This window comes from Corvus cornix, chromosome 13, assembly GCF_000738735.6.
Source record: "Corvus cornix cornix isolate S_Up_H32 chromosome 13, ASM73873v5, whole genome shotgun sequence".
Lineage (NCBI taxonomy): Eukaryota > Metazoa > Chordata > Aves > Passeriformes > Corvidae > Corvus > Corvus cornix.
Window position 1 is genome coordinate 390,182 of NC_046343.1, and position 24,507 is coordinate 414,688.

Consider the following 24,507-nt stretch of genomic DNA (forward strand, 5'->3'; position numbering starts at 1 on the left):
CAAGAACAGTGTAGCCAGCAGTACTAGGGAAATGATCGTCCTCCTCTACTCAGCACTGGTGGGGCCACGCCTCAATTGCTGCATTCAGTTCTGGGCTCCTCACTTTAAAAAGGACATTGAAGTGCTGGAGCGTATCCAGCAAAGACCAACAAGGCTCCACAAAAGGTCTAGAAAACACATTTTATGAGGAGTGGCTGAGGGAGGCTGCATTTGTTTAGTCTTGAGGAGGTTCAGGGGGGATCTCATCATTCTCTACAACCCCCTGAAAGGAGGTTGCAGTAAGGTGGGGGCCAGTCTCTTCTGCTGTGCCTGCAGCAAGAGGACAAGACGAAATGGATTTCACCTGAGATGAGGAGATTCAGAGTAGATGTTAAAAAAAAATTTTTCACTGTTCAGGTAGTCAGGCACTGAAATAGGTTTCCCAGGGAGATGGTAGAGTCACTATCCCTACAGGTGTTTATGAGGCATCTGGCTCTGGTACTGGATGATGTGGTTTAGGGATTACAGTGGTAGTGCTGGGCTGACAGTTGGACTTGATGATCTTACAGGTCTCCTCCAACCTTGATGTTTCGATAATTCAATGATTCTAAGATTATTTGCCTTGTGATACACACACTCTTTGTATAATAACAAGCTTTGACCTGGAGCTTAATGCCACCTTCTCAATAATCTGAAAATAAGAAACCAAAGCTAATCTTCTCAAGTTGCAAATTCTTTAAAAGAATGTCTCAGAAACTGTCACTCTCTCTCCAGAAGCACCTACCTCAATGTCATTTAGCATACTAAGCAACTCTTAACAAATGAAATTCATCCCTGACTACAATAATTAATGTCAAAATGAACAAGGTAGACATCAACAAAAGCATGACATTCTGGAATAAATTTAGGAAGACGTTGTTGTGTGCTAAGCATGCAAAAACTGCCAAAAAAACTTGACTATGCAAGAAAACCTCCCCATTTTCCTTTGTGTTTTGCCAACAGAATGTCACTATCCAGTGTGGGTGAGACACTCCAAAGGGACTCCCAAGAGTGAGCGCTGGAATCAAGGCAGTCAGTACCCAGCAGCGCTACCTCAAAAGAGCATAATCAGTAACAAGACAGAAATAGAGTTCTTTCTCACCCCACTCCTCATCTGTAACTTGATAACCACATCAAATCTGCTAAGATCCTTTTGTGAATGTTTCAAGTCGCAGTGAGTTTTCTCTACTGCAGTTTACACTGACAAAGAAGCCAAGATTTTTTTTAATAAATCCTGTAAACTTATACAAGCTACAAATGCAGAGGTATTCCATCCCCCTCATATCATCCCTGTTCCTTCCATTTCAGTAGCACAAATGATTAGAGAATACCTCATTACCCTATTGAGCCCTGAGAAAAGTAATCAATGGAGCCATAGAAGACATTCTTTGCCACATGTGCATATTTTTCAGTGTGGATGCCTATCTTTCTCACATAAAACAGAGAAAACAGAAAGATCAGCAGGGAAAAAAACCTTGTGGCATAACAAGGATTCACAGGACTTTATACTTAGGCCACCAACAAAGTATCGCAGAGTGAGCAGAGAAAATGTACATCCACTACTTTTGCACTCACCTCTTCTTCACAGAACTGTATTTTAATCGCAAAGCAGATAAAAATGTACTTGAAGAAACATTTGACATTCCATTTGTTCTTAAAAATCTCTTTTACAACAAGAAGCATTAAATATATGCCTACTGCCAACACCAATCCAGCCCAGTGTTTTGCCTTCAACAGCAGCAATATGAGACATTACTTAGGGAATGAGACAAAGCCTTACATCACTTCCTGGTGTTCCTTCTCCGCATGTATTCTTTTGATACGCAAAAACATGCAAGTGCCTTGCTGCCAGGGAGAATGATCAAGGAACATGATCACCTCTGCAGAATGGAAGGAAATGCAGAAAAATAGAGTGGCACAGAAAACAATTTCAATCTCCTAGTCTCACGCAACTCCAGTCTGCACTGAACCTTCCCACCATTCTACAGTCACAGTGAAAAGTCGCAGTCTGAAGACTCCTGTTTCAAAATCCCTTACAGTTTGAAAGTCCCTCCAAGCTCCCCATTCAGTCCCAGAAAGACCTGAAATTCTGCAGCAGACACGTGCACAACAGACAAAAACTTCTACACACCTCAGCACAACAAACAGGATAGGCATGTTTTCCCATGTGCTTCTCTGCTTTCAAGATGACTTTCATGTAGCACTTAAAAACTGCTTAACAGCACACAAGTGCTAAATTCAGTCTTGTAGGGTATCCCTCATCTACTACATACAGCCTCCAGATAGGAAGATATTCTTTCTCAATGTGACCTAGTTAAACAAACTAGTTGAAATACCCTGATACTTCCGATTAATTCAGAGTTCTGATACTTGCAATGTATTTAAGCTTATGCCACAATCCAGATAATTTCTAAATACCAACTTTATTGCATGAAATCCCTTATGAATAAAATACTTTAAATTACATGTTTTTGTTAAGATGTATAATCTACATATCATGTACAAGGAAAAATATCTTCAGAATACATTCAATTATGTGCAGATTACTGTAAGAAATAGATAAACTCAAGACACAAAAAACTTGGATAAGACAAAACATTCCATAGAAAAAATAACTTATTATACATTGGGGAGGGGAGTGCAGGAGAAGGGGCAATCCTTTGTACACCATCTACCATGGGATTATTCCACAACAGTCCCTATTCAAAACACTTTGTGTCCCAGGCCTCCTAACTTTCATGGTATTGTAGGGCTTGCCTATCCATTAAAACAATCATCTCTCATATTTCTGTTCCACATAAGAAAAGCAGTACTGTCCTTCATGTGACACATTGAGTTATTTTGCCATTAGCATGTACCATGTACTTTTACAATATTAGGAACATACTGAGATAAAGCTCAACAGGTCTTTAATGACTGTGTTCTAGTAAACATTTTGAGAAAGAGGGTAATACCTGTTTCCATTTAGAAGAGGCAAAGCTGTTTTCTAATAGCAGCATAGTTTTTCCTCAGGATTTGTTCTAGATGCTCTGAAGATGGGACCACAACTAGGACTGACCATTATATATATATTTTTTATTTTTTGGTGGACTAACCACAATTAGATTACTCCACATCATATCAAAGTAAGAATGTCTAAGAGCTACTCTCCATAACCAAATTTTTACAGGGGAAAAAAACCCAAAAATCTTTCAGAGGCTTTGCTCTACCAGAAAAAGTAATAGCTTCCCAGAATTCCAATATATTAAAGACAAAAAAAAAAACCCCAAACAAACATGGTTTTAAGTTTTATACCTCTTGTCTATTCCCAAGATTTATGCCCTAGAAAGGTGCAGATATGCAACTGCAGTTTTGTATTTCTAAAAGCCCAATGTGAGACTACAGGCTAGTAACTGAAACCATCCCTATAAGATACTATGAGGAAGGACAGACAGACAGACCAAAGAGTAGAAAATACATTTTTCCTAGCCTTTATCACACCTAGTCCACATTATTACCTTAGAAGAGTATTTCCGAAACAGTGGTTGACTGCTTGGCGCCAACTCATCACTTCTTCTGACAGAACGAATTTAAAAAGAACTCTTTTTTGATAGTATATCATTGCCATTGTCACAGTAGTATTCATTATGCATGGAAGAGTCCATGAAAGCACTGAATGTCCCACATTACTCTAAATTCTGCCCTGACTATTTTACACAGTTCACATTTTACAGTTCTTTCATAGCTTTTGAGAACACACTGTTTAGAGACAGCTGCACCCCTGAAACAGTATTAAGTGGAAGGTTGTTGATGAAAAGAACTGGGGAGAGAACTGCAGTGCTGAATGAAGGTAATGAATTCACACACCAATGAAAATGCAAGAGTACTGATGACACACGTCCAATGCAGTCTGCTACAAGAGTGGCTCTTCAACTGGATTTTAGCCCTGATACACTTTCACAATTCAGACAGTCTCAAACACTTGACACATTTCCCTTTTGAAGAAACCCTTTCTGCATGGGTTTTTCTTTCCTCCTCCTTGAACAAGTCAGACAGCAGCTTGAGTACATAACCACAGCTCTCAACTGCAGACACAGGGTGCCAGGCTGCCCAGATTTGCAAAGCCAAAACCAGCACACTGCTTTCTGCTGACAGCTGTAGGTGCAGTTCTAGAACAAGGCCAAAGAAAGCAGCATCACTAGAGGATGGATGTCAAGGAAACTTCTCAAAGTTGGAACTCTGCAAACAAGCCCAAAAAAACTTATTGTAACTACTAATTTTTAAAAAACTAATCATAAAGAGAATTAAAACTCTTCACAAACACAGAACCTCATTCCCACTACCATGGGTCACTAAATCAGACACAGCCCTCCAAAGCATGCCAGCACTTACAGTGAGGGCCTGCAGAACTAATACAGGCAAAGAGAAACTCCACCAATACATTTCAAGAGCTCTTTTTAGGATCTCCACCCAAGCGGTTCACTGAGCTATACTAGAAATAAACCAAACAAATGCTAAAGAGTGCTTAAATACATTACACTAAGCCCAAACTCCTACAACTGAAAACAAAATCTGAGACAAAACCAAATGGATGATCCTCACTCAAAATTGCGCCCTCAATACATATTTTCATATATAATTTAGGCTGATCGAGAATATTTAACATCTTCCCGGTGGAAAAACAAACAAAAAACCGAAGAAAACCCAAAACAACGTTTGGAGGTTATATACACACAGACAGATCAGCACCAGAAATGTCCCAGACGTTATTTGTTTCATATGTATGTTACTTCCAACCACCGCACCGACGGTGCCGGACCCGTCACATACCTGCCCGGCAGCTCCGCCGTCGCGCTCGCCGCAGGCTAGGCCCGCCGCTTCCAGCCCCGGAGCGCGTCCGGCGGGCCCGGCGCTGCAGGGAGGGCTTGGGCCGCCGACACAGTTCGGCCACGGCACCCCGCCCGCCCCCAGTCTAGCACGGCCCGTTCGCGGCCCTAGCGAGAGGCTCGACCCGCAGCCCCGTCCACGGTAGTGTGCGCCTCCCCCTCCCGCCCCGGGCCTCACCGCCAGGTCCTGGGGCACCGCTCCGCTCATGGCCCTCACGGTGCCGCTCCGCCAGGCCCGTGCGGGCAACGCAGGCCCCGGCTCCGACCCTGCCGTCTCGCCCTCGCCCGGCCCCGCCGCCAGTAGCAGCAGAAGCCGCTTCCCCACGGGAGAGGCCGCCGCGTCCGCCATCCCCGCCGGGCAGAGCCGCCGCCGCCGCCGCCGCCCGAGTCACCGAGAGGCTCCTGCCCCGCGCTGGGCCCGAGCGCCGCCCGCCGCCGTCCCGGCGTGCACTGCGCGATGGACCCGGCCCCCCCCCCAACCTTGTTTTCCCGGCCCCACAACGCCCCGCGCGGGACGGGCGGGATCCGGGCGGTCTGAGGGGCCGTCGGGAGGGACGAGGCCCGCGGCGGGGTAGGTGGGCCGATCGGCGGGTATGAGCCTTCCCTAGGCAGAATCTCTCACGACCGCCAAGTTCAAAACCTGGAATTATTGCAGAAATTAAGGAGTTTTAACCTAAATTTCGAGGTAAACATACAGAAGAACCAGTGCCCGCGTCTCAGGCTGGATCCCACAGATAGCATGAGGAACTGCTGCCGGCCCCAGAGGACCGGCAGCGCCGCACAGGGCCGGGTGCTTCGCTTTCCAGTGAGGCAGATTTTGGAAAGGCGTGCATTTAGGAATTACTTAAGGTACAAAATCAGTATGTTAATGAATTCAGCTGTTACAATTAGCTAATACATCTGAACAGTCGTCATGTAGCGTAGCACAATGTCCTAAACCTGCCCCTTTTCAATATGAACAACCACAAAATACTTAATAATCCTACAGTTTGAAAAATGACATGCGATTTTATATCTGTTTCTGCTTGTGCAGTAAAGGCACACTAGCACTGATATAAACTGGAAAGAGGAGCAGATGCTATACTCCATACCACCACAAGGATACTCTTGTGGAAGTAGGTTTTTCTTTCGCCTCTATTGTTTCTTCACTCTGGCAGAATCCCATTTGACACTGAATTAGCAACAGCAAAGGCAAATTGCTTGCTTTTACTTTCATTTATTCAAATGATTGTGCCAGGTTGTTTTAAGTAGATGACATTTCCTCTTTGTTACTTTCTAGTTAGAGGGATACAATGTACTGACTGGAATATGGGTAAGGCAATGCCCAAAGCCAGTTGAACAACTACCCAAAACTTCAGAGTATCAGCGGCATCAGCACTCAGTGCTCTCCTCCTGTGCTGTACAACATCTCTGAGTTTTGATTTACTACACACCACTAGATTTACTAACTCCCCCCATTTTTTTAAGAACAATACCTACATGAAACATTACTGAATGGTAGCAGAGCCATTGTCTTGCATCTAAGTTGAGTGCCATGGTAAATCCAAGATCAGTACTACATTCTTTGAAGACCAGTCTTTGCCCTCATGTCTTAAGTTTCTTTACTGAAACAGTAAGATCATCAGCTATGCACCAGAAATAGGACCACCATGTGAAAGATTCCAAGTGCTCCTATGCCCCTTCCCATTCCACCAGCTCAAACTCCCATTGCCACGATAAAGCAGACCAGCATTTCCCATCTCCCAAGCATGATGCTGGATATTCCAATGGCATACAGCACCAGGTGGGCCAACAGTGATAAAATACACCAATACTAGGGGTTTCCTAGGTGTCATTAATGATTGACCAAGACAGCATAGGCCATAAAGAATGAATTAAATTCAATTTATGAAATACCTAACTTTTCTACGCTAATTCTGTTGCACCAACCTCTATTACAAGTTAGAAAAATTAGTTTCATGGGCTGTGTGTTAACTTCAAATACTACTTTACTGTGAAAGCATAAAGACAGCTACTGCTCTTAAACTACATACTCAAATGGCTGCAAAACCAGATACCACAATTTCAGCTTGTGAGAAATCAAGTAACCATCAGTTTACATCCAAAGTCCCTTAAGCACTGAAGATGGCTTCTCCAGACTGCCACCTTCACAGCCTTGACTGATGGTCGTGCTCCAGAATACAAAGAAAGTAATTTGCCAGAGTGGCTGATCCAGGGACCGATTTTGTGGAATTTACGTAATTTGGGAAAAGTGGGACTGATGCACTCACCTGTGTTGGAACACCTGGAAATTAACACACCTGTACAGGTTTTCAACCCTCCCTTTCGATATTGTATCTAAGGCTACCCCTTTCCATAGACAGCAGCCATGTTCTTTGGAGAACTTTATTAAAATATATCCAAGAAGTAATCAAACATTTTCTAATGAGCCAGGAGAGAACTGAAGTGAGAAAAACATCTGTACAGAGGACAGTGCTGTAAGTTTTTGTTTACATGCTTTATTTCAATGTTTCACAGTTTAATCATTGTCTACAAAAATATATTTCTGAAACTCTGAGTCCTCTATAAAAAAAGCTGGTCAGCAGCAGTGACCCTGACAAACAGAATGTACCTTGGGATAGTGTGAGCACCTCCTGTAAGCAGATTAGTGCGGCTAGGGAACTCCTGCCTCACCCTGGGAGACTTCTGTTCTTTGGGATTAAAGCTCTGCACTAGTCCTGAAGGAAGGCATTAAAAAAAAAAAAGATACTCCACTTCTGTATACTGCACTAAGCTTGGGAGGGGGAGCTGCAAGTTCAGTGTAACACACAGTAAAGACTGCTAACAAAGCACTTGGCACTCAGGGAAAGAAAACCTCAGGATGCTTAAGTACTGGTAAATTTTTCTTTGAGCTATCCGTTCAGAACAGCCTTTGACTGGTGGTAATAGGTTCAGGCTCTCAGCAGAGGTACAAACAGCACACAAGCAGAGTAATCCTATAAATACAAAGAGAGTCCTTTGAGGACTAAATGAGGGTTCTGTTCATTTTTACCTCACCATTTTCTGCTGTGGCTTTAGTCAAGGGAAAATTACTGTCATATCCAATAACAAGCCTACATCATGTTGGATAGAACAGAGCCGCTATCAATGCTGTCAGCTTCAACTCCTTGGTACCCATAACTGGAAATATTTCTTGCAACATCAATCATTTAATTCCTATGCTTACTAGTCACTAGTGTATCTAGCCACCAAAAATATGAACTGAGAAACTCAAGTTTCCCCCAAATGAGATCTTTCCACTCTTCCTCTGCTCAGTTATTTGACGGTCTATAGAGATACTTGCAGTTAAGAAGAAAAAAAATAAATTGCCTCTTCTAAAAAAATAAATCTATCTTGCATTGTGCTCTAGAAAAGACAAGGTCAATGTACTCTGATCCTCAAAGCTCGTAACTAGAAGCCCCTTACCACAAAATAATCTCAGACCTGAACCCCTAAGCAGGGCAGGAATCTTCAGCAGCAAATAAAGAGTAGTTACTGACAGACTGCTTCCCTAATGTGGTAATAGAAGATGAGCTCTCTGAAAACTTTTCCACACCTGCCTGTCAGAAGAGCTTTCTGAGACAGTAGCTTGTGAAATCTGAATTTCCTAGAGATTAGAGAACTCAGGAAAGTGCTGATGGTTATTTTAGGTACATCTGCAATCAACGGGCTTCTGAGCTCCAGGCTTTTGTTCAGAAAAAGTTCTCCTGTAACTCATGCCTACCACCATCTCAGTCTGATCTGCTAAACCTGAGCAGCCAAGGAGGTATATGAATTTGAAGTAGAATCAGCATCATCCACAAAAACACAGAAGCCAAGAAACTTCACAGAGACAAATACCTTATCAAAAAAAGACACTCAGCACTAGAAAACTAGTATTATCTCACTAATGCTAAACAGCTAAAGTGTAAAATCTGTAAGAAAACACCTGAAGTTTACTTCTTGACTATTTTCCTTTCTTGAATTGCTGGGGGGAGTAGAGAAGGGGAAGAGAAAGGAATGAATCACTGTATTAGTAGTAAGCCATTATAGAGAAGGCAGTATTGGAGAAAAATGTTTCACCAGGAAAAAAAAAAAAAATCTGAGAACTTAGTTATTCTGAAAGCTTTCCTTACCTTCCTAAACTAAACAGCCTAAACAGAGGATTTTGTCCATACTTTAAGTTGTTTTTCCAGTCTGCTCCCATCTGTTCAGCTTCCAGTCACAGACACACAACAGAGAGAATAATCAAGGGAGGCAGAGAAACCCACACATAGGGTATGCCTCCCGTATAGCACCTACTTTAATATATCCAAACAACATGAACAAATCAATCAGATACTGTTACATCTTGTGCATGGAAAGGCTATAACTGAAGTGTAACAAGATGAAATTAAAGGAAGACTTGGAATTAAAGAAAAATCTCCTGTGGAACCTCTTTTGCTGAAGGCTCCCCACTCCTCAAAGAAGCAATGTGAAATGGAGAAGACTTGCCAGAAACAATCCTGCCTTGGCTTCAGGTAGAAAACTGAGAGTATTAATTCTCCTTTAGTATCACAAAGCCTATTCACATAAAACAAACTGCTATCTTGCGTTGCCCTGCTGCCCTGCCCTGCCATTGAGATGTAGTATATCATAGAATCACAGAATATGCTGAGTTGGAAGGGACCCATCAGGATCATCGAGTACAACTCCTGGCCTTGCCCAGGACACCCCAAGAATCCCACCATGTACCCAAAGGCATTGTCCAAACACTTCTTGAACTCAGACAGGCTTGGTGCTGTGCCAGCCTCCCTAGGGAGCCTCTTCCAGTGCTCAGCCACCTTCTGGGTGAAAAACTTTTTCCTGACTATTAAAAGCTGCCTTCTCCACCAGCACAGACAAGTGGAACGTTACTTCTAGCTGATGCAATTATGCAAAAAGGAAAAAAAAATCTGTATCTTAAAGCTTAGAATTCTAGCCTGATGGATCCCTTGTGGATAAACACTGCCATAGCCTACGAGGTACTTGGGTGCGAGGAACCAGCAACTACATCTGCACATTATTGCTACTTGCTGTCTCTCAGTGTGAGCTTTTCCCATTTCTGCATTTTCTTACCTTCTCCAAATTACAGACTCCAGGGTGAACTATTCTGAAGCCTCACAAACATGGTGGCCACCAAAATACATTTGATGACATTTTAATCGTTTCCAAATTATTTAAAAGGCTGGCTTTGAGACTGTTACTTTTAACTTCAGGCCTAGAACTGCATAGAGAAAATTTGGTATGGTCAAGAACTAACAGTGCCTGCGCTATGCCTGTTCTCACAGGAAACGTTAATTAAAACAAGCAAAGTAACACACAGAGCTTAACCTGGCTGCATTCTATCAAGGGCATAATGAAGACAATAGTCACAACTTCTCCAATTCACTAATATTTTTTCTAATATTCCCCATGGCTACACTTAAAAGAGGTTCAGCCAAATTAAATTTAAGCTACAAGTCACAACTGAAAAGTGTGCACTTAAGTCCGGTGTTCGGAACACTGAGGACCATCCCTGATCAGGCAGCCTCACTTCCATTTTCAAGCGCACAAAGACAGTTCCCTGTCACAGACAACTGAAGCAGATACATGGGAGAACTGATTCGTGAAGTCAAGGGGAGGCAAGGTCACTGCTGCCATGCCCCAGAGAAGGAGAAAGATTCATTAAGAAATTTAACTAAAGGGTTACAAAATAAAGGCAAGAGCTAAAGTTTGTCAGCAATGAAATGCATTCTCCTGTCCCATGTGAACAGGAAACAGTGTCTGTAGGGTGTTAAAGAAGGTCCTAGGAGGAGATGCCCTCCTACTTTTTTCTGCTGCCAAAGGAGGGGAGAGAAACACGCTGCTATTGGTCAGCAGGAATCTCTCTGTCTGCATCCAGTTTGCTTGTCTCTCCTGGGGAAGGGGTACGTGGTGCAGAGTGAGAAACAGGAGGGATCCCATGAGCTACAATCCCTTCCACTACTGGTGGTTCTGGTAGCCCAGGGTTGGCTACTCCCACTACTCCTGGAGGAAACCTAAAACCAACAAAAACATAGAAATTACAAGCTTGTCCAACAGAATTATTCAAAGGAAAAGGAGCCATGCCCTCAGACGTGCTGAAAACAAATCCCTCTTTCTAACAGAAATGCTCTGAGATAGAACGCAGGAAAAGTCTCCAGAGCTGAGGAGTAGCAGTGGTATCCTAATGCCAAATGACACCTGTTTGCAGACAGACCCAGACAGTCTGAGGTCACACACTAAACATTTGAAAACAGATACAAAATTTATCTCCAGCTGAAAACGTTGTGAGGCACTCTATGAAGGCACCTGGAGGGCTAGGAATTCCCTCCCCATCAGCAGGTGGAGTGTAAGCTGCAGTTATCCTTCACTGGGCTCCAAGACAGAAGAAGTAAGAAGCTGAACTAATAAAACAGCTAGATGCAAGATGAAAAATAGGAGAGTGACAGTCATGAATTGCTAATGAACTATTCTTCCATCACTTCCATTCTACTTCCCTATGCCCTCTTCATAAATACATCTCAACCTCTGTACATCTCTCATAGAAGGAAAGACAATGTATTTCCTGCTTTGCAGATGGGAGACAAACAGAAGGGAAGCAACCTGCCCACAATCACTTAACAGGTAAACAGATAAACTCAAATACAGTCTATTTAGACTACTGAACAAATCCACTGGATGATGTCTCAGTAATAGTCCACATCTGGGCTACAGGTAAGAACTGTGCTTTTTTTATATAGCCCTAATGATAGGCACAACTTCTAATGTCGAGTTCCAGTCCTTTTTTGGGGGCATTCAGCAGGCTTTCTTATATCAAGGTATCTCTTGGGCATGTCTTCCAAGCATTCAGAAATATTGACCAGTATGCAGCTGGAACTAAATATGACCAAGTACATGTTAAATCCTAGTAGAGCTTTAGAAGAGCTGCTGTTAAGTTTTGGGAAAGAGCTCATATAGAGTATATAGGAACAGAGACATACCTATTTGCAGGTACAAGCAGTTCTCAAACCCCTGGCCTACTTCAGCAGGAAGATATGCTTGGATAACCTATGTATCTCACCTGTAAGCTGCAGCTCCGTTGAGTTCTGGGTGGACAGTTGCAGGATCAATATTGGACCACTGAGCTGCTAACAGCAAGTACTCCTTATTAACACAGTTTCTCAAAGCGTCGGGTATGTGACCTGCAAGGGCACCAAGAATGACAAAAAAAACCAGAAAACAGGTAGGAGAGACTTGTTCCCTGCAGCATTTACAAAGGAAAGTAGAAAGGAAAAACACAAACTCTTTTTCATCCACCTCCACAGGATAACACTGGGTATGGGAGACTCTCCTCTAAACATCTGGTGTCTGGGGATGGCAAGAAACTGATCCTTTCTTCCCATTTCTATGATCTTGTGAAAATTATTGCCACAAACTGCAACTGCCAAGCCTCACCTTTTTCAAGAGACAACATGTACTACTCAAAGAGAAAAGCATACAATAAAACTGTCAAAGGAAATATTGCAAAGGATTTGGAAGACATAGGTAAAAAGGCTTTCCCAGGGAGAGAAAGAGCCACTCTGGCATTAGGCACAAGAATTCTCAGAAGGCAAAGATACAATTATCAACTTACTCCAGTTCCAGAAACCAGTTAATAAGTCTAAGTTTTCAGAACAATCAGCATAATCCTTGCAGTGAACTAACAAAAAACCACTAATTTGGCAGCAGCTGCAAATCTTCTTCATTACCTGTAATAGCTCTGCGGATCTCTTTAGCTGCATCTTCTCTGGATTCAATGGAAGCCTGTTCACTGTACCAGGCAGTGTGAGGGGTGCAGATAACATTGGGTGCATCTTTTAATGGCCCCTGAGTGAAACTGGAGGGAAGAAAAAGGTTTTTTCCAGAAGTGATAACCCCACCTGTCGTCTTGGGCATCACTGTAACCCAAATAACAAAAACAAACAAACAAACAAACAAAACCAACCAAAAAAACAACCCCAAAACAACAAAAAAACACCCCCAAAACCTCAAACCAACCAACCAACCAAACAAAACCCCCAAAACAACAACAAGACAAACAAAAAAACCCCACCAAACCACCAAAAGAATCATCCAGTGTAGGTGAACCACCAGATGCAGCAAGCATGCAGGTACATTACCTGAAAGGCTCAGACTCATGCACATCCAATGCTGTTCCTCTGATTCTCCCCTCTTTCAAGGCTTGTGCTAAAGCTTTCTCATCTACCAGCCCTCCCCGGGCTGTGTTCACTAAGAAGCAGCCCTGACGCATCTGGAAGAAGAAAAATATTACGTGCATTGAGAATGAGACTCGTCACGGAAGCTAAGTGAATCTTGCGAAGTCTACTGGAAATGAGCAGGAGTCTGCAGTGACTAGATGAGGCCTGGAGGAACTAGGAGTGCTCTCACTGCAAAGCTTACCACAGGGAAAAAGCCTGCAAGCAATGCTTGAGAAATTTGTTTTAAAAATCAACAAACAAACCCACAAGACAACAAGGGCAAAAGTGGAACTCTCAAGTTCTGCACTCCATATTCATCCTACTACATTAAAAAAGAAAGAGGACATGAATCGTGAATCAAGTATCCAGCTATACAAAACTGGACTACAATGTCCAAATGCCTCTCATAAAAGCACTGGAAATCATTCATAGGCTAGTGGAGTTTAGCCCGAGACTGACTTTGCAGTGGGCTTGGGCAGAGAGGCTTTGGCAGTGCTGTGTAAAGCAATGTACACAGTCCCCGCCACACCACACCTAGCTCTAACCAGTGCAGTAAATTATTTTAAAGATAATTTCAAATTATAGAATCATCTAAAATATTCTTTAGAAAGGAAACTACTTTGCAAGAAGAGCCAATCCTATTCTTCTCTTAACATAAAATTCTATACAGCACAAAGCACAGGCACCCGGATCCACACGCGCCCAGCCTCCAAAGGCAGCAGAAGGCACACAACAGAGGCAGCAGGATTCACACGCTCTCAGCCTCTGTGAAAGCAGCAGTTTTGGTTTGCATTCATTTCCACAGTGCTCTGTGGGGGAAATCAAGCTCCTGCTGCACCTGTTTAATAGTGAAGTCATTGATGAGGTGATGGTTATGTTCATTCAGGCTGCAGTGCAATGTGATGCAATCGCTGTGCATTAGTAGATCCTGCAGGGTTCCTACTCGTTGTAAACCCAAGGATCGCTCCACTCCATCCGGCAGATAGGGATCATAGAAAATCACGTTGAAGCCAAAGGACTTGGCTCGCAGAGCCACTGCCTGTCCAACTCGGCCTTCACAAAAGAAAACCCACAATCATCAAGGAAAGGTAAAACAAACTTTAAAGACAAGATACTGGGGTAGACTGGGAGCCTACACTGAAGTTTACTGCCAGGGCCCAAGGTATTGCAGCCCTGTAAACCCCTAGGATTGCCATAGCGATCCAGAGGAGGCTATTCAGTGCTGCTCCTATGTAGCTAATTCTAGTTCTTCCCCTTGCAATAGCCAGAGCTCAGTCAAGAAGCAGTTGTTTTCAAACCAAATCTGGACTCTGAGTCAGAGATAATAATCTGGCTACAAGAACTTGGAGAAGGACTTGGTAGCCACCTTTCAGGCAGCTTTGTTACTGATACAGAGCCTAGCACACAGGGAAACAGTCACCGAGAAGAGCTGTATGAATGTTCCAATTCTTCTAACTATTTGAAATCGAAAAAAGAATACCCAATCCCCTGACATACACCCAGCTCTTGAAGATATCCAGAATAGGGCACTAGCATTCCTTAGGAGTCAGTGTGTTTCACAAAGAACAGCTGTAGAATTATCACTTTTCTCAGTATGTGATTCTTAGCTTCCCAAAAACGTTCACAGTTCTCTTTTCAGTCTAACAATTCCCATCACTTACCTAGTCCAATGATGCCCAAAGTCTCCCCACGGATACGCACAGCACCTCCAGCCACCTCTCGAATCTGTTCTACACTTGAGGCTCGATTCCCTTCCCGCAGAGCCTGATGTAGCCAAGTAACACGGCGATAGAGGTTCAAGATGTGGCAAAGGGTAGAGTCAGCAGTCTCCTCTACTGAGGAGGAAGGGATGTTGCAAACTGCAATCCCTACAAAGCCATAGAGGTCATATAAGATTTTAAGCATCACAATTCTAAACCAACATAAAGCTCTTTAAGCACAAATGCTGAAACATAATTCAGTACTCTAGAACTCAAGAAACACAGGATTCATTTCAGAACCTCACTCTACAACAACACAGATGCGACCAGCCATCTTTTCAATCCCTCAGGAAATACCATTCCTTCATAAATATCTATTTGATTGACACACTCACCAGAAAAACAAACAAACAAACAAACAAACAAACAGGCTGAAATGAGAAAACTGGGCCATACAAGTGATACAAGCAACTGACTGTTTTAAGAGATCTGCATTCAAAAAGATGCACTCCTTCCACAGATGCTCCTGATAGATTAACAGGCAGACTGTAGGAGAATTGAGACAGATGGCTGAGCTCTTCATGCCTCACGGTCCAGATGCTCACAGCAAGCATCAGCCTCCCCAGGAGCAACAATAAGTAACTAACTCATTAAATGCAGACAGAAGCCCCAGGAGCTTCTCTAAATCCATTTGAAGTTTTGCTTAAAAATAACAACACATAACACTCCCACTCTAGAATAACATACAGCCACAAGGACCATAAAACCCACGACTACAACTATCAGGTAAATTAGTAACGCAAACAGAGTTGAAGTTCTAGAAGCATAAATTACTGTCAGAACAGGGAAAGGTGGAACACTGTATCAAAATCTGGTAAGTCCTGAGCAGTCTATGAAAAAAAAAAAAGGGGGGGGAGGGGAAGCTGGCCACATACCATTTCACTCCTGCTATCCTTCATTTGACAAACCAGCCAAGAAATAAAAATAGTTAGATGGAAAAATGGTCTCTTCCCAAATGTAACCCTAGCCACTTGCCAAATCAAGGCAACTCCTCTGCCTCAAAAGTCCACCACCTAGCTAAAAACTGGAAATAAAATCTAGGCAATGGTTGAAGGCATCATTGTTTTGTAAGCCTATTCAGAGGAGACATTTGGCTAAACTCAGACTGTGCTTACCCATGAGAATTAGGAGAGCAATGGCCACAGACAATCCCAGATATCTGACTGCTTTTCTCTCTCAAATTATTTCCAATTGTGCCATAATGCCACACAGACAACTCAGAGGACATGAGTAGGGGTGATAGAAAAACCCAGTTTCTCTTAGTCTCACTGGTTACCATCTCATTCAACTCCAGACAAGCCCCATGCATCCATCTGTTACATAGCCAGACACAGATTTGTGTTAGCATGCAGTATTATACCTAAATGTAAAAAAAGCACAAACACAGACAACAGCCCTTTGGTCTGAAGATTCAGAACACACAAGGAACAGTATCTTACCTCAGAATGAATTAAAAGGCCTGGCTAAGCATGAAAATAACCATTAATTGTCCATGAAAAAGCAAATCTGACCACGTGTAAGGGTCATCATACTATCACTCCAAAGCAAAAGTGGCAAGCAATGGTCTGATGGTGAAAGAACTTTTGACTCATTTCACCTTGGATTAATGAGTGTGCAGTGGGGGAAAAGGGAAATCTTTGAATCTGAACGAATCAAAGATATGGATGGTGACCTTAAGTAGAGAAACGTAAGACTAGGTTAGGTTCCAAACTCAGCACAAATATGTAAAGGCTGGATGAAAGCCAAGGGCCTTGACAGCAACTCTTGAGACTATTCCTTTGAATCATCCAGATGAAAAGGCTCTTTTGACCTAATTCAAGCACTAGCCCAATACACACTCTTCATTTAATAGCAATTCATCTGTTCTTACAGATCTGAAAATTGCAACGCTTACCTATTTCAGTTTTATATACTAATACCTGTATTTGATTTAAGCTTAACAAGACCTGCATTACATTAAGGAAGCTTTCGAATCCCTTATACTTGTAAAACTTGAAAAAGAAGGGGAAAGGTACTTAGGTGATCCATCTCACCTAGGGGACTAAAAGGTCCAGAAGTCTCACTCACATCTGTTTAATAAAGAGCAGCTTTTTGTTGCCTGATCCAGACGCTTTTCACATGCCTAGGGTTCTACAGGGATAACTAATAAACTTTTGAATCAGAACTTATTTGCATATACAAAATTAAGAGGAAAACTCATGAAGCATTTAGAGAGTTTATCCTGCATCAGCATTTGCAGGCAGCTTTCAGACATCAGCTTGCTCAGGGGTCACAAAAAAACCAAAGTCACCTCACCAAATGTTACCTAGACACCATATTCAGGTTCGTGAATCCCAAACAACAACAAAGACACCAACATCCATAGCTGAGCAATCTGAAAACTGAGAATCTTTCTTTTAAGCCAACTACCAGTGCCTCTACTGGTCAGCTTCCTAAAGACACCTGATACTGAGCAGCTCCAAATCTTTGTACATAAAAGTTTTTAAATGCACTCAGCTATAAAGCACAAAAACAGGTGCAGTGTTCCATTTCACATTCAATTCTGATCGCAACAGACACCTAATGGTGTCATCATACCTAATTCTGCAGCGGATTTGATGTCAACATTGTCGTAGCCACTGCCAATACGCACAATGACCCTGAGGGCTTTGAATTTCTCCAGATCCTGACGAGAAAGGGTAATGGTGTGATACATCAGAGCTCCTACTGCCTCATTCAGCACCTATAACAAAAAACAGTCCAATTCAATATCTGGTTTGGTTACCTAAGAGGCTGAGCTCTACTTCTGAATCTTGCACATTTTCTTGGTCACCTTTTCATGGATTTCCTGAGTTGACTGAGCATCACAAAATGCCACTGTAGCAACATCCTTCAAGATGGGCATCTCCACAGTGCAATCTCGTCCATCCAGGAGTGCAACCAGTGGCCGTGCTGGCATTGGGCCATTCACAATAGGAGGCCGTATGCCTATTAAGAAAGTCAGCAGGAGTGATTACATGAAAGACAAGAACTCTGAAACCCTCATCTGCTAGTCCAATAAGTCACTAATAGTATTTAGGAACAGCTTAGGCAAAGCAAAAGACAAGAATAGGAAACAAACACAGGGAAAAGAGGCTAGGAAAAAACTCACAACCACCTCTGCCATCACTTAATAAAGGAAAACAAAGCGTGTTTTATCAATGAGATAATAGAGGTGATCTACTCAGCAGCATGCCATCTTACTCCAGGCTCCTGAAACGAGTGACAAAGTCGCTTCACAGCTCCTCCCCAGTGACCTGACCCCCCCCATCCCAGCATGCCCAGATACTGTTTCCCCCTTAAGTGAGCAGAACTTGTACGTCCACAGAGCCTCCGTCAGTCACTAGCATCCGGCCCTTTCCAGAAGGCCGTAGGCAGCGCCTCCGCGGGCGACGGGGCCCTGCTCGCCGCCGGCCGGCCGGACGCTCAGCCCCACAGGCGCGCAGCGGCTGCGTCGGATCCCCGAGGCATAGGGCAGGTGCCGCTCCCCGCCGTCCGCTGCTGCCGCCGCTGACGGGGGGCGCCCGCCCCGCCTCACCTTCGCAGATCCGGTCCAGACGCTGCCGCTTCACTTTGTGCCGGTCCATGGGCCGGGCGGGGCCGCGCCGCCCTCGGCGCCGCGGAAGGACCCGAGACCCGTCACTCGCCGCCCGCGCCGCTCCGGCGGAACCGGAAAGACGGGACTTGGCCCACGCGAGAGGCATCGCCGCCACTGAGGTGGCGCGCGCTTCCGTTTCCGGTCCGTGGAGCTTGGGGATGCGGGGGGTTCGGGGCCCGGCGGGACGGGACCGAATGGGGCTGGGCCGCTCTGGGGTCGTTCGGTACTCCCGGGTCACAGCCGGCTTCGGGCCGGCTGGGGCTGCAGCGAATGGGCGAGGAGGGTGGTTACAAAAAGCTGGGAGGTGGATCCTGGGATGTAGCTCCAGGTCTTCCTAGGAAGCTCTCTGTGCATGAGACAAAACAGGGAGCCATTCAAAGCGGTTCTGCTTCTGTTTTGCCACCTTTGCAGCCGGGTCTGCAACACCTGTCCCGTGCTCCTGGGAGTGGATCAGCGCTGCAATACCCGCTCATCCTGAGAATCCACTGCATAAATCATGATAAGGACATCACTAAGCAAGTTCTGTACAGTTTATTGAAGAACAAAATCAAGCTATTTATTACACAAACGTTCCTGGTACCTGATCTGAAGTCCATACAGTTGATCTAGTTCCACACGACCCTTTCCTTCAATACCTCCCACATTCCGTTCAGATATGCCACGATATGTTTTAATAAATCTGTGTGAGTTCCTTCTGCTCTATGTTGGAGTCTGGTGGGCAAAAAGCAACATGATAATTGGAACTGCCAGCTGGCGACTATGTGTTGGGAGGAATGGGTTAAAAGTAGATGACTGCCTGTTGAGGAGGACTGTAAACGCGAAGCTGGGAATAACCCTTGCTAATCTGGTGTGAACACTCCGGTGATCCTCTGGCATGAAACCAGTTTAATGGTGCCTGTGTTTCCTTGTGTGCCTCTGCCAAGGGGTTGCTTTGGGGATCCCCAGTTAGCTAGGGAAGGGAAATAAATTACTCTTTGGGGTTTAGCCGTGAGCGTGTGGCTGTTGTGGTTGCTGCCTGCCTGTGGTGACACACACTCAGGCAGTTAAACAATAGCAAGGTAAGAATGTTTGGCAAAGATAGAGTGCTTAGAAAAATGTGTTTTCAGGCCCACTGGGTTTGATGACCCCTAAATATCTCAGATTGTTTCATGAACTGGTTGAAATAGTGACAGAACCATGAAGAGTGACTGATACCAGGAAGCTGGAAGAGGCAAAAATCTGCCTGTGTGGAGACAAGAGGATAGGCGAAGGAATATGAATTCATGACCTTCCCTGTAATTTAAAAAAATAATAATCTGCTGCATGTAAATTGTTTGTGGCCATCAGTGAGATTACTACTTGTTTCCAACAGTTGTCAAGAATTAATCCAGTGTCTGTGCTATATGCAGCTACTAAAAAAAAAAAAAATTGGGTAGTTTTACCCATTTGGTTTGCATGCCAAACCTCAGAGGCAAGCCTTCTAACACATTACCCAAACAGCCCTAGTCTTCTGGAGCACAATTGCCTATGGCCCATGGAGTCGCCCTTTACATTTTTGCTGGATGACCTTCATGTCTGTATAAAAATTTCAGTTAAAATCTCCCTTAGTGCATTCAGGTATCCTCCTCACCTGCCAACACTCTTGCTGATAGCTCGTACTTTGTTGGATGCTTAAGAAAACCACAAGGGATAGGAGGCAAGAGAGGATTTTTCTGAGGACACACAAAGAAATTGGAAATCCTAGAAACCTTGTTGCCAGGGGCAAAATTAGTAAAGAAAGCCTCATCTGTCAGCAGCTAATACAGCAGCTCTGTGCTGTGATCCAAAGTCCTGCCATGTATCAGAATCACAGAATAATAGCATATGCTCAGTTGGAAAAGACCCATCACAATCATCGAGTCGGACTCCTGGCCCTGCACAGGACGTGCCAAGGATCCCATGATGTGCCTGAGAGCATTGTCCAAACACTTCTTGAACTCAGACAGGTCCTTGGCACTGTGACCACTGCCCTGGGGAGCCTATTCTAGTGCTCAACCACTCTTTGAGTGAAAAACCTTTCCCTGATATCCAACCTAAACCTCCCCGACTCAGCTCCATGCCTTTTCCTCGCGTTCTGTCACTGGTCATGAGAGTGAAGTGATTGGCACCTGCCCCTCCGCTTCCCCTCGTGAGAATGTTGAAGACTGCAATGAGGTCTCCCCTCAAGTCTCCTCTTCTCCAGGCTGAACAAACCAAGTGACCTGAGCCATTCCTCATAAGGTTCCCCTCTAGACCCTTCTCCATCCTCGTGGCCTCCTTTGGATGGTCTCTAGTAGCTTCATGTCTTCTTAATATTGTGGTGCCCAAAACTGCACACACTACTCAAGGTGAGGCCACACTAGTGCAGAGTAAAGCAGGACAATCACCTCCCTTGACTGGCTGGCAGGGCTTTGCCTGATGCACCCCAGGACATGGTTGGCCCTCCTGGTCAGGGCATACTGTTGACTCAGTAGGAGTGGCTCATACCTCAGTCTTTCCCGGTAGTCTCTAAAGCACCTAAAGCTGCTGATAAGATGTAAAGTAAACAGCCCCTGTGCTGTTGCCCTGCCATGCTGCCATGTGCCCATCTCTTTTACAAGCAGAGAAGACAAAATTTACAGGAGTGATTAAAATAAGAACCTACTGGCTCTGGTTCTGTGTTCCAGAAAGGTAGTGAGAGTGGCAGCAGAGTGGGACCACTGATCTTTGTGGCCTAATGTGGCCTTGAGTCCTCAGTCTCATGGCTTTAATGAATAGAAGTCCAGTCCATTTCACTGTGGAAAGCAGCAGGACTGCTGCTGAAACAAGGGGAAATAATCATTAGATTATTTCCATGTTCTTTAACTTGATTGCTTTAATACCTGTTTAAGTACATTTCCAGCCTACAGGAAAGTAAAATCTTTGGTTTTGTTCCTGTCCTGGTCTTGGCACAGATCAGTGGGAGGGAGCATGGCCAATACCCTAATATTATTTGATACCACCTCACATCACATCATTGCTGGGGGCAGAGAAAGGGACTCTCGCTTCTGAGGAGAATCGGTTCCTTCTGGTGGGGGAAAGCATGGTTGGGAAGAGCCAGTCAGTATCGTCCATGCAAATAATTTCTTTGTCTTATACCTTTTGTTATTAATATTGTTGCTGTTACCGTTTCTTATCTCATTGCTGTTTCTTATCTCCACCTGTGATTTTTGCCTTTTGTTCTTCCAATTGAAGGAAGGCGGGGGAGCAAGAAGGGCTGTTTTAGTGGGAGCACTAAATTGGGAAATACCATTCCGAAACCACGATAGTTCCATTATTTTTCTGACTACATTGAACAGCTATAACCCCTAAGGCCTGGGTCTGTCTTGCCACTGCCAGATCCACTGTCCTGCAAGCTAATTAAGCTTCACTTGACACAAGGAGAGACAATATGCCTCATGGATATACCTGGATCAGAAAAATGGGCTCACAGTGCATCACTTAAATGTCTTTGAATCAAAATATAGTGTAATGCATTATTAAAACTACTTACTTTGTGGTTTTGCCTCTGAAAAAATTTAGACTTAAGGTAGTAGAGCAGTGCTGTTCTAAGGTACTCCTCCTTTCTTCTCTTGAAAAAGTATTTTTGCTTTCCTTTTACAAATAATTTTTCTTCTGAACTGCTCATGCCTTAAATTTCTTCTGTCATCCGAGCATGTGCAAACTAACCATTGCCTTAACTAGTTGGTGAAAAGGGACTTAGAGGGTCTCTAATCCAACGTCCTTGTGCTAGTCAGTGCTAACACCAACAAAAGAGCAAGTCGGCTGTAGCTTTTTCTGCCCTTTTGGATACACACTCTGATATGTCTCTAGATAACCTGTTCTAGCACTGCGCCAACTTCTTAGTGAAACAGTTTTTCTTTTCTAGCACCCAGCCTGAACAACCCAAGATGGAATTTATGGCCATCATAATTTCTTGTGTCACCTGCCATTTGGGTTTATTGCCTTTGCAGCTCACCTTCAAGTAGCTGTAGGGTGTTAGTAGATCATCTCTGAAATTCCTCTTTGCCAAGCAAACAAGCCCAGCTCTGATAATCAATTTGTAGATCATGTGCTATGACCTTGGTAGTCCTCCACTGGACCCTCTCTATTTTCTCCACATCCCTCTTGAACTTCAGGGGCAGGAAACTGCACACAGCAGTCCAGGTGTGGCCACACCACTGCTAAGCAGACATGAATAACTTCTTTCAGTCTCTGGCCATGTTCTTCCTAATACAGTGTGGTGTGTGGGTTGTTTTATTCACAATCACAGCTTACTGGTATCTATGGCAACTTCCAGGTCCTCCCAGCAGACTGCTCCTCATCCAATCAGTCCTCAGCCAGGAAAGATGCAATGGGGTCACTCTGCCCTGTTTCAGAACTCGACTCTCCTTCCTAAACGTCATAAGGCACCTGTTGACCCAGTTCTTTCATTTCTCAAAGTCCCTCTGGACTGCAGCTATGTTGTTCAGCAGTTCCATTGCTCACCCTGAATTCTTCTCATCAAAAATTTCTTAGTTCCCTTTTCCTGTAGAATGACTTACAATTATTCTTACCAAAGATATAGTCTACCCATTGAGCTGTATGACTGTACTTAACCAGATAGACACTTAGACGTCTCTGACCTTTCTGCTGTGAACTACACTGAGGCTAAAATACAGGAGCAGCTTTGAATTCTTTACTCATAGTAGGAACAAAAGAGTAAAACTGTTTGAGCCAGACGTGGCCAAGTATCCCAGGAACTGAAACACAAAACTGTGGGTAGCTGCTATGAATGTCAAACCCTTGAACCTTCTTTGGCAATGAGCAGCCAGAGCTGTTTAAGGCACTAGCACTCATGCTAGGAAATGGAGGAAGTTTTTATTTGGTTTTCCATAAATATAGACATCAACTTCTGCTGGGTTGTTTGCATTAGGTTAATATTTCTGTAGTGTACAGGTGTTACTATTAGCTGTGAATGTCTGCTGTCTGTCTCTAGCCCTGTAAAGAGCAGAGTGTGGTGCTGTAAATATTAGCCCAGGCAGAGAATTGTTTGCTCAGCCTTCCTCTGTGCTACCTCCCCCAGTAGTTTTCTGATAGTACTCCTGACAAATGGACCAGGCTCAGCATCTTTTGCACTTCCCAGTAACGTCCTCTGGTTTTGACTCGAGAAGGGTTGTAGTGGTCAAATCCTGAAAAAAAGCCGCAGAAGCACCAGTGTGCTATAATCTTCATAAGATTAGTACTATAAAAAATAAGGTACGACTAAGTAACTCAGCACCTACAGCAAACAAAATACTTCCTTGGTCAAACCCCCTCTTCACTGGCTGTGGCAGTCATGGATGTAGAGAGGAAATGCCTAGCAGATCACTGGAACTGCTACTTGCTTTAATACAGTGATATACAGTAATTTCCATTCAGAAGCAGGAAGACTAATCTTTTTTAAAAACTCGAGAAGAGGAGGGCACCACTGAATTTGATTGTGAATACTTAATGTATTTGCACAGTTATTACACTTTCCGTTGGGGCTTTTGGAAAGGTGGGGTAAGTCTCTCTACTTATGCAAACAATTGACTTACAAACGTTTCCCTCATTTTCATATACTAATGTTTGACATGTTGGACTGTAACTTTTTCCCATTGGTTAATTTGATCTTAGGATGCAAACTAAAAGGAAGCATCTGTTCAAAAGAAGCACAGCTGCCTAAATGCCACGTGGGCTCTCAGAAATGCCATCTTTTGTGTGAGTGCAGACAAGCAGCTCAATCAAGACAGATCCAGCAACAGGTAAGAAACTGAAATAACAACCTTCACAACAAAGCCAAAAGGAAGAAGCCGCAAGCTCAGTCATCCCGTCCACAGACGCAAGAATCACTTGGGGAATCTACTCAAAAGGCGGTCATCCTCCAAGAACACTCCCTCCCGTTGGGGACTTACTGTCCTTTACCCAAGTACGCCCCCGAGGGTGCGCAGTCACAGCTCTGCTCTCGGTACTGAGGTGCGCTATGAATCAATAAACAAACGCCTTGCGCAGCCCCTTCC

The 24,507-nt window shown here is 43.9% G+C and overlaps 2 protein-coding genes and 1 long non-coding RNA gene across 5 annotated transcripts in view; 1 reads left to right on the plus strand and 2 right to left on the minus strand.

Annotated features, from left to right (window-relative positions):
- The window catches only part of KDM3B (lysine demethylase 3B), a 50,651-nt gene extending 45,346 nt beyond the window's left edge, over positions 1-5,305 (minus strand). Inside the window, exon 1 of one of the 3 annotated variants that reach the window (XR_005603039.1) lies at positions 5,062-5,305. Coding sequence is in view for 2 of the 3 variants with exons in the window: in XM_039559476.1 (XP_039415410.1) it covers positions 5,062-5,232 (171 nt within the window). In the remaining variant the exon portion in view is untranslated. The remainder of the gene's footprint in view (positions 1-5,061) is intronic. The other 2 variants (XM_039559476.1, XM_039559477.1) reach the window with 2 other exon arrangements.
- Positions 5,306-7,250: 1,945 nt separating this feature from the next.
- LOC104689459 (C-terminal-binding protein 2) lies at positions 7,251-18,599 on the minus strand. The gene is made up of 9 exons (XM_010399570.3): positions 18,434-18,599; positions 17,690-17,844; positions 17,455-17,599; positions 14,779-14,985; positions 13,956-14,170; positions 13,040-13,170; positions 12,629-12,756; positions 11,962-12,082; positions 7,251-10,918 (listed from the first exon to the last, which is right to left on the minus strand). Exons 1-9 carry the CDS (start codon positions 18,597-18,599, stop codon positions 10,747-10,749), a joined length of 1,440 nt encoding a protein of 479 aa, XP_010397872.1. The 3' UTR covers positions 7,251-10,746.
- On the plus strand, positions 18,524-19,195 carry LOC109144611. The gene is made up of 2 exons (XR_002045479.2): positions 18,524-18,634; positions 18,905-19,195. It is a non-coding gene; the product is annotated as an uncharacterized LOC109144611 (long non-coding RNA).
- The last annotated feature ends 5,312 nt before the right edge of the window (positions 19,196-24,507 follow it).

Excerpts from the sequence above, each read along its gene's own strand:
- LOC104689459 (XM_010399570.3), bottom strand. The coding sequence starts at position 18,599 with ATGCCTCTCGCGTGGGCCAAGTCCCGTCTTTCCGGTTCCGCCGGAGCG. Across the intron at positions 13,171-13,955 it reads ATGACTTCACTATTAAACAG|ATGCGTCAGGGCTGCTTCTT; the intron begins GTGCAGCAGGAG and ends TTCTTCTTCCAG. Across the intron at positions 10,919-11,961 it reads AACGGAGCTGCAGCTTACAG|GTTTCCTCCAGGAGTAGTGG; the intron begins GTGAGATACATA and ends TGTTGGTTTTAG.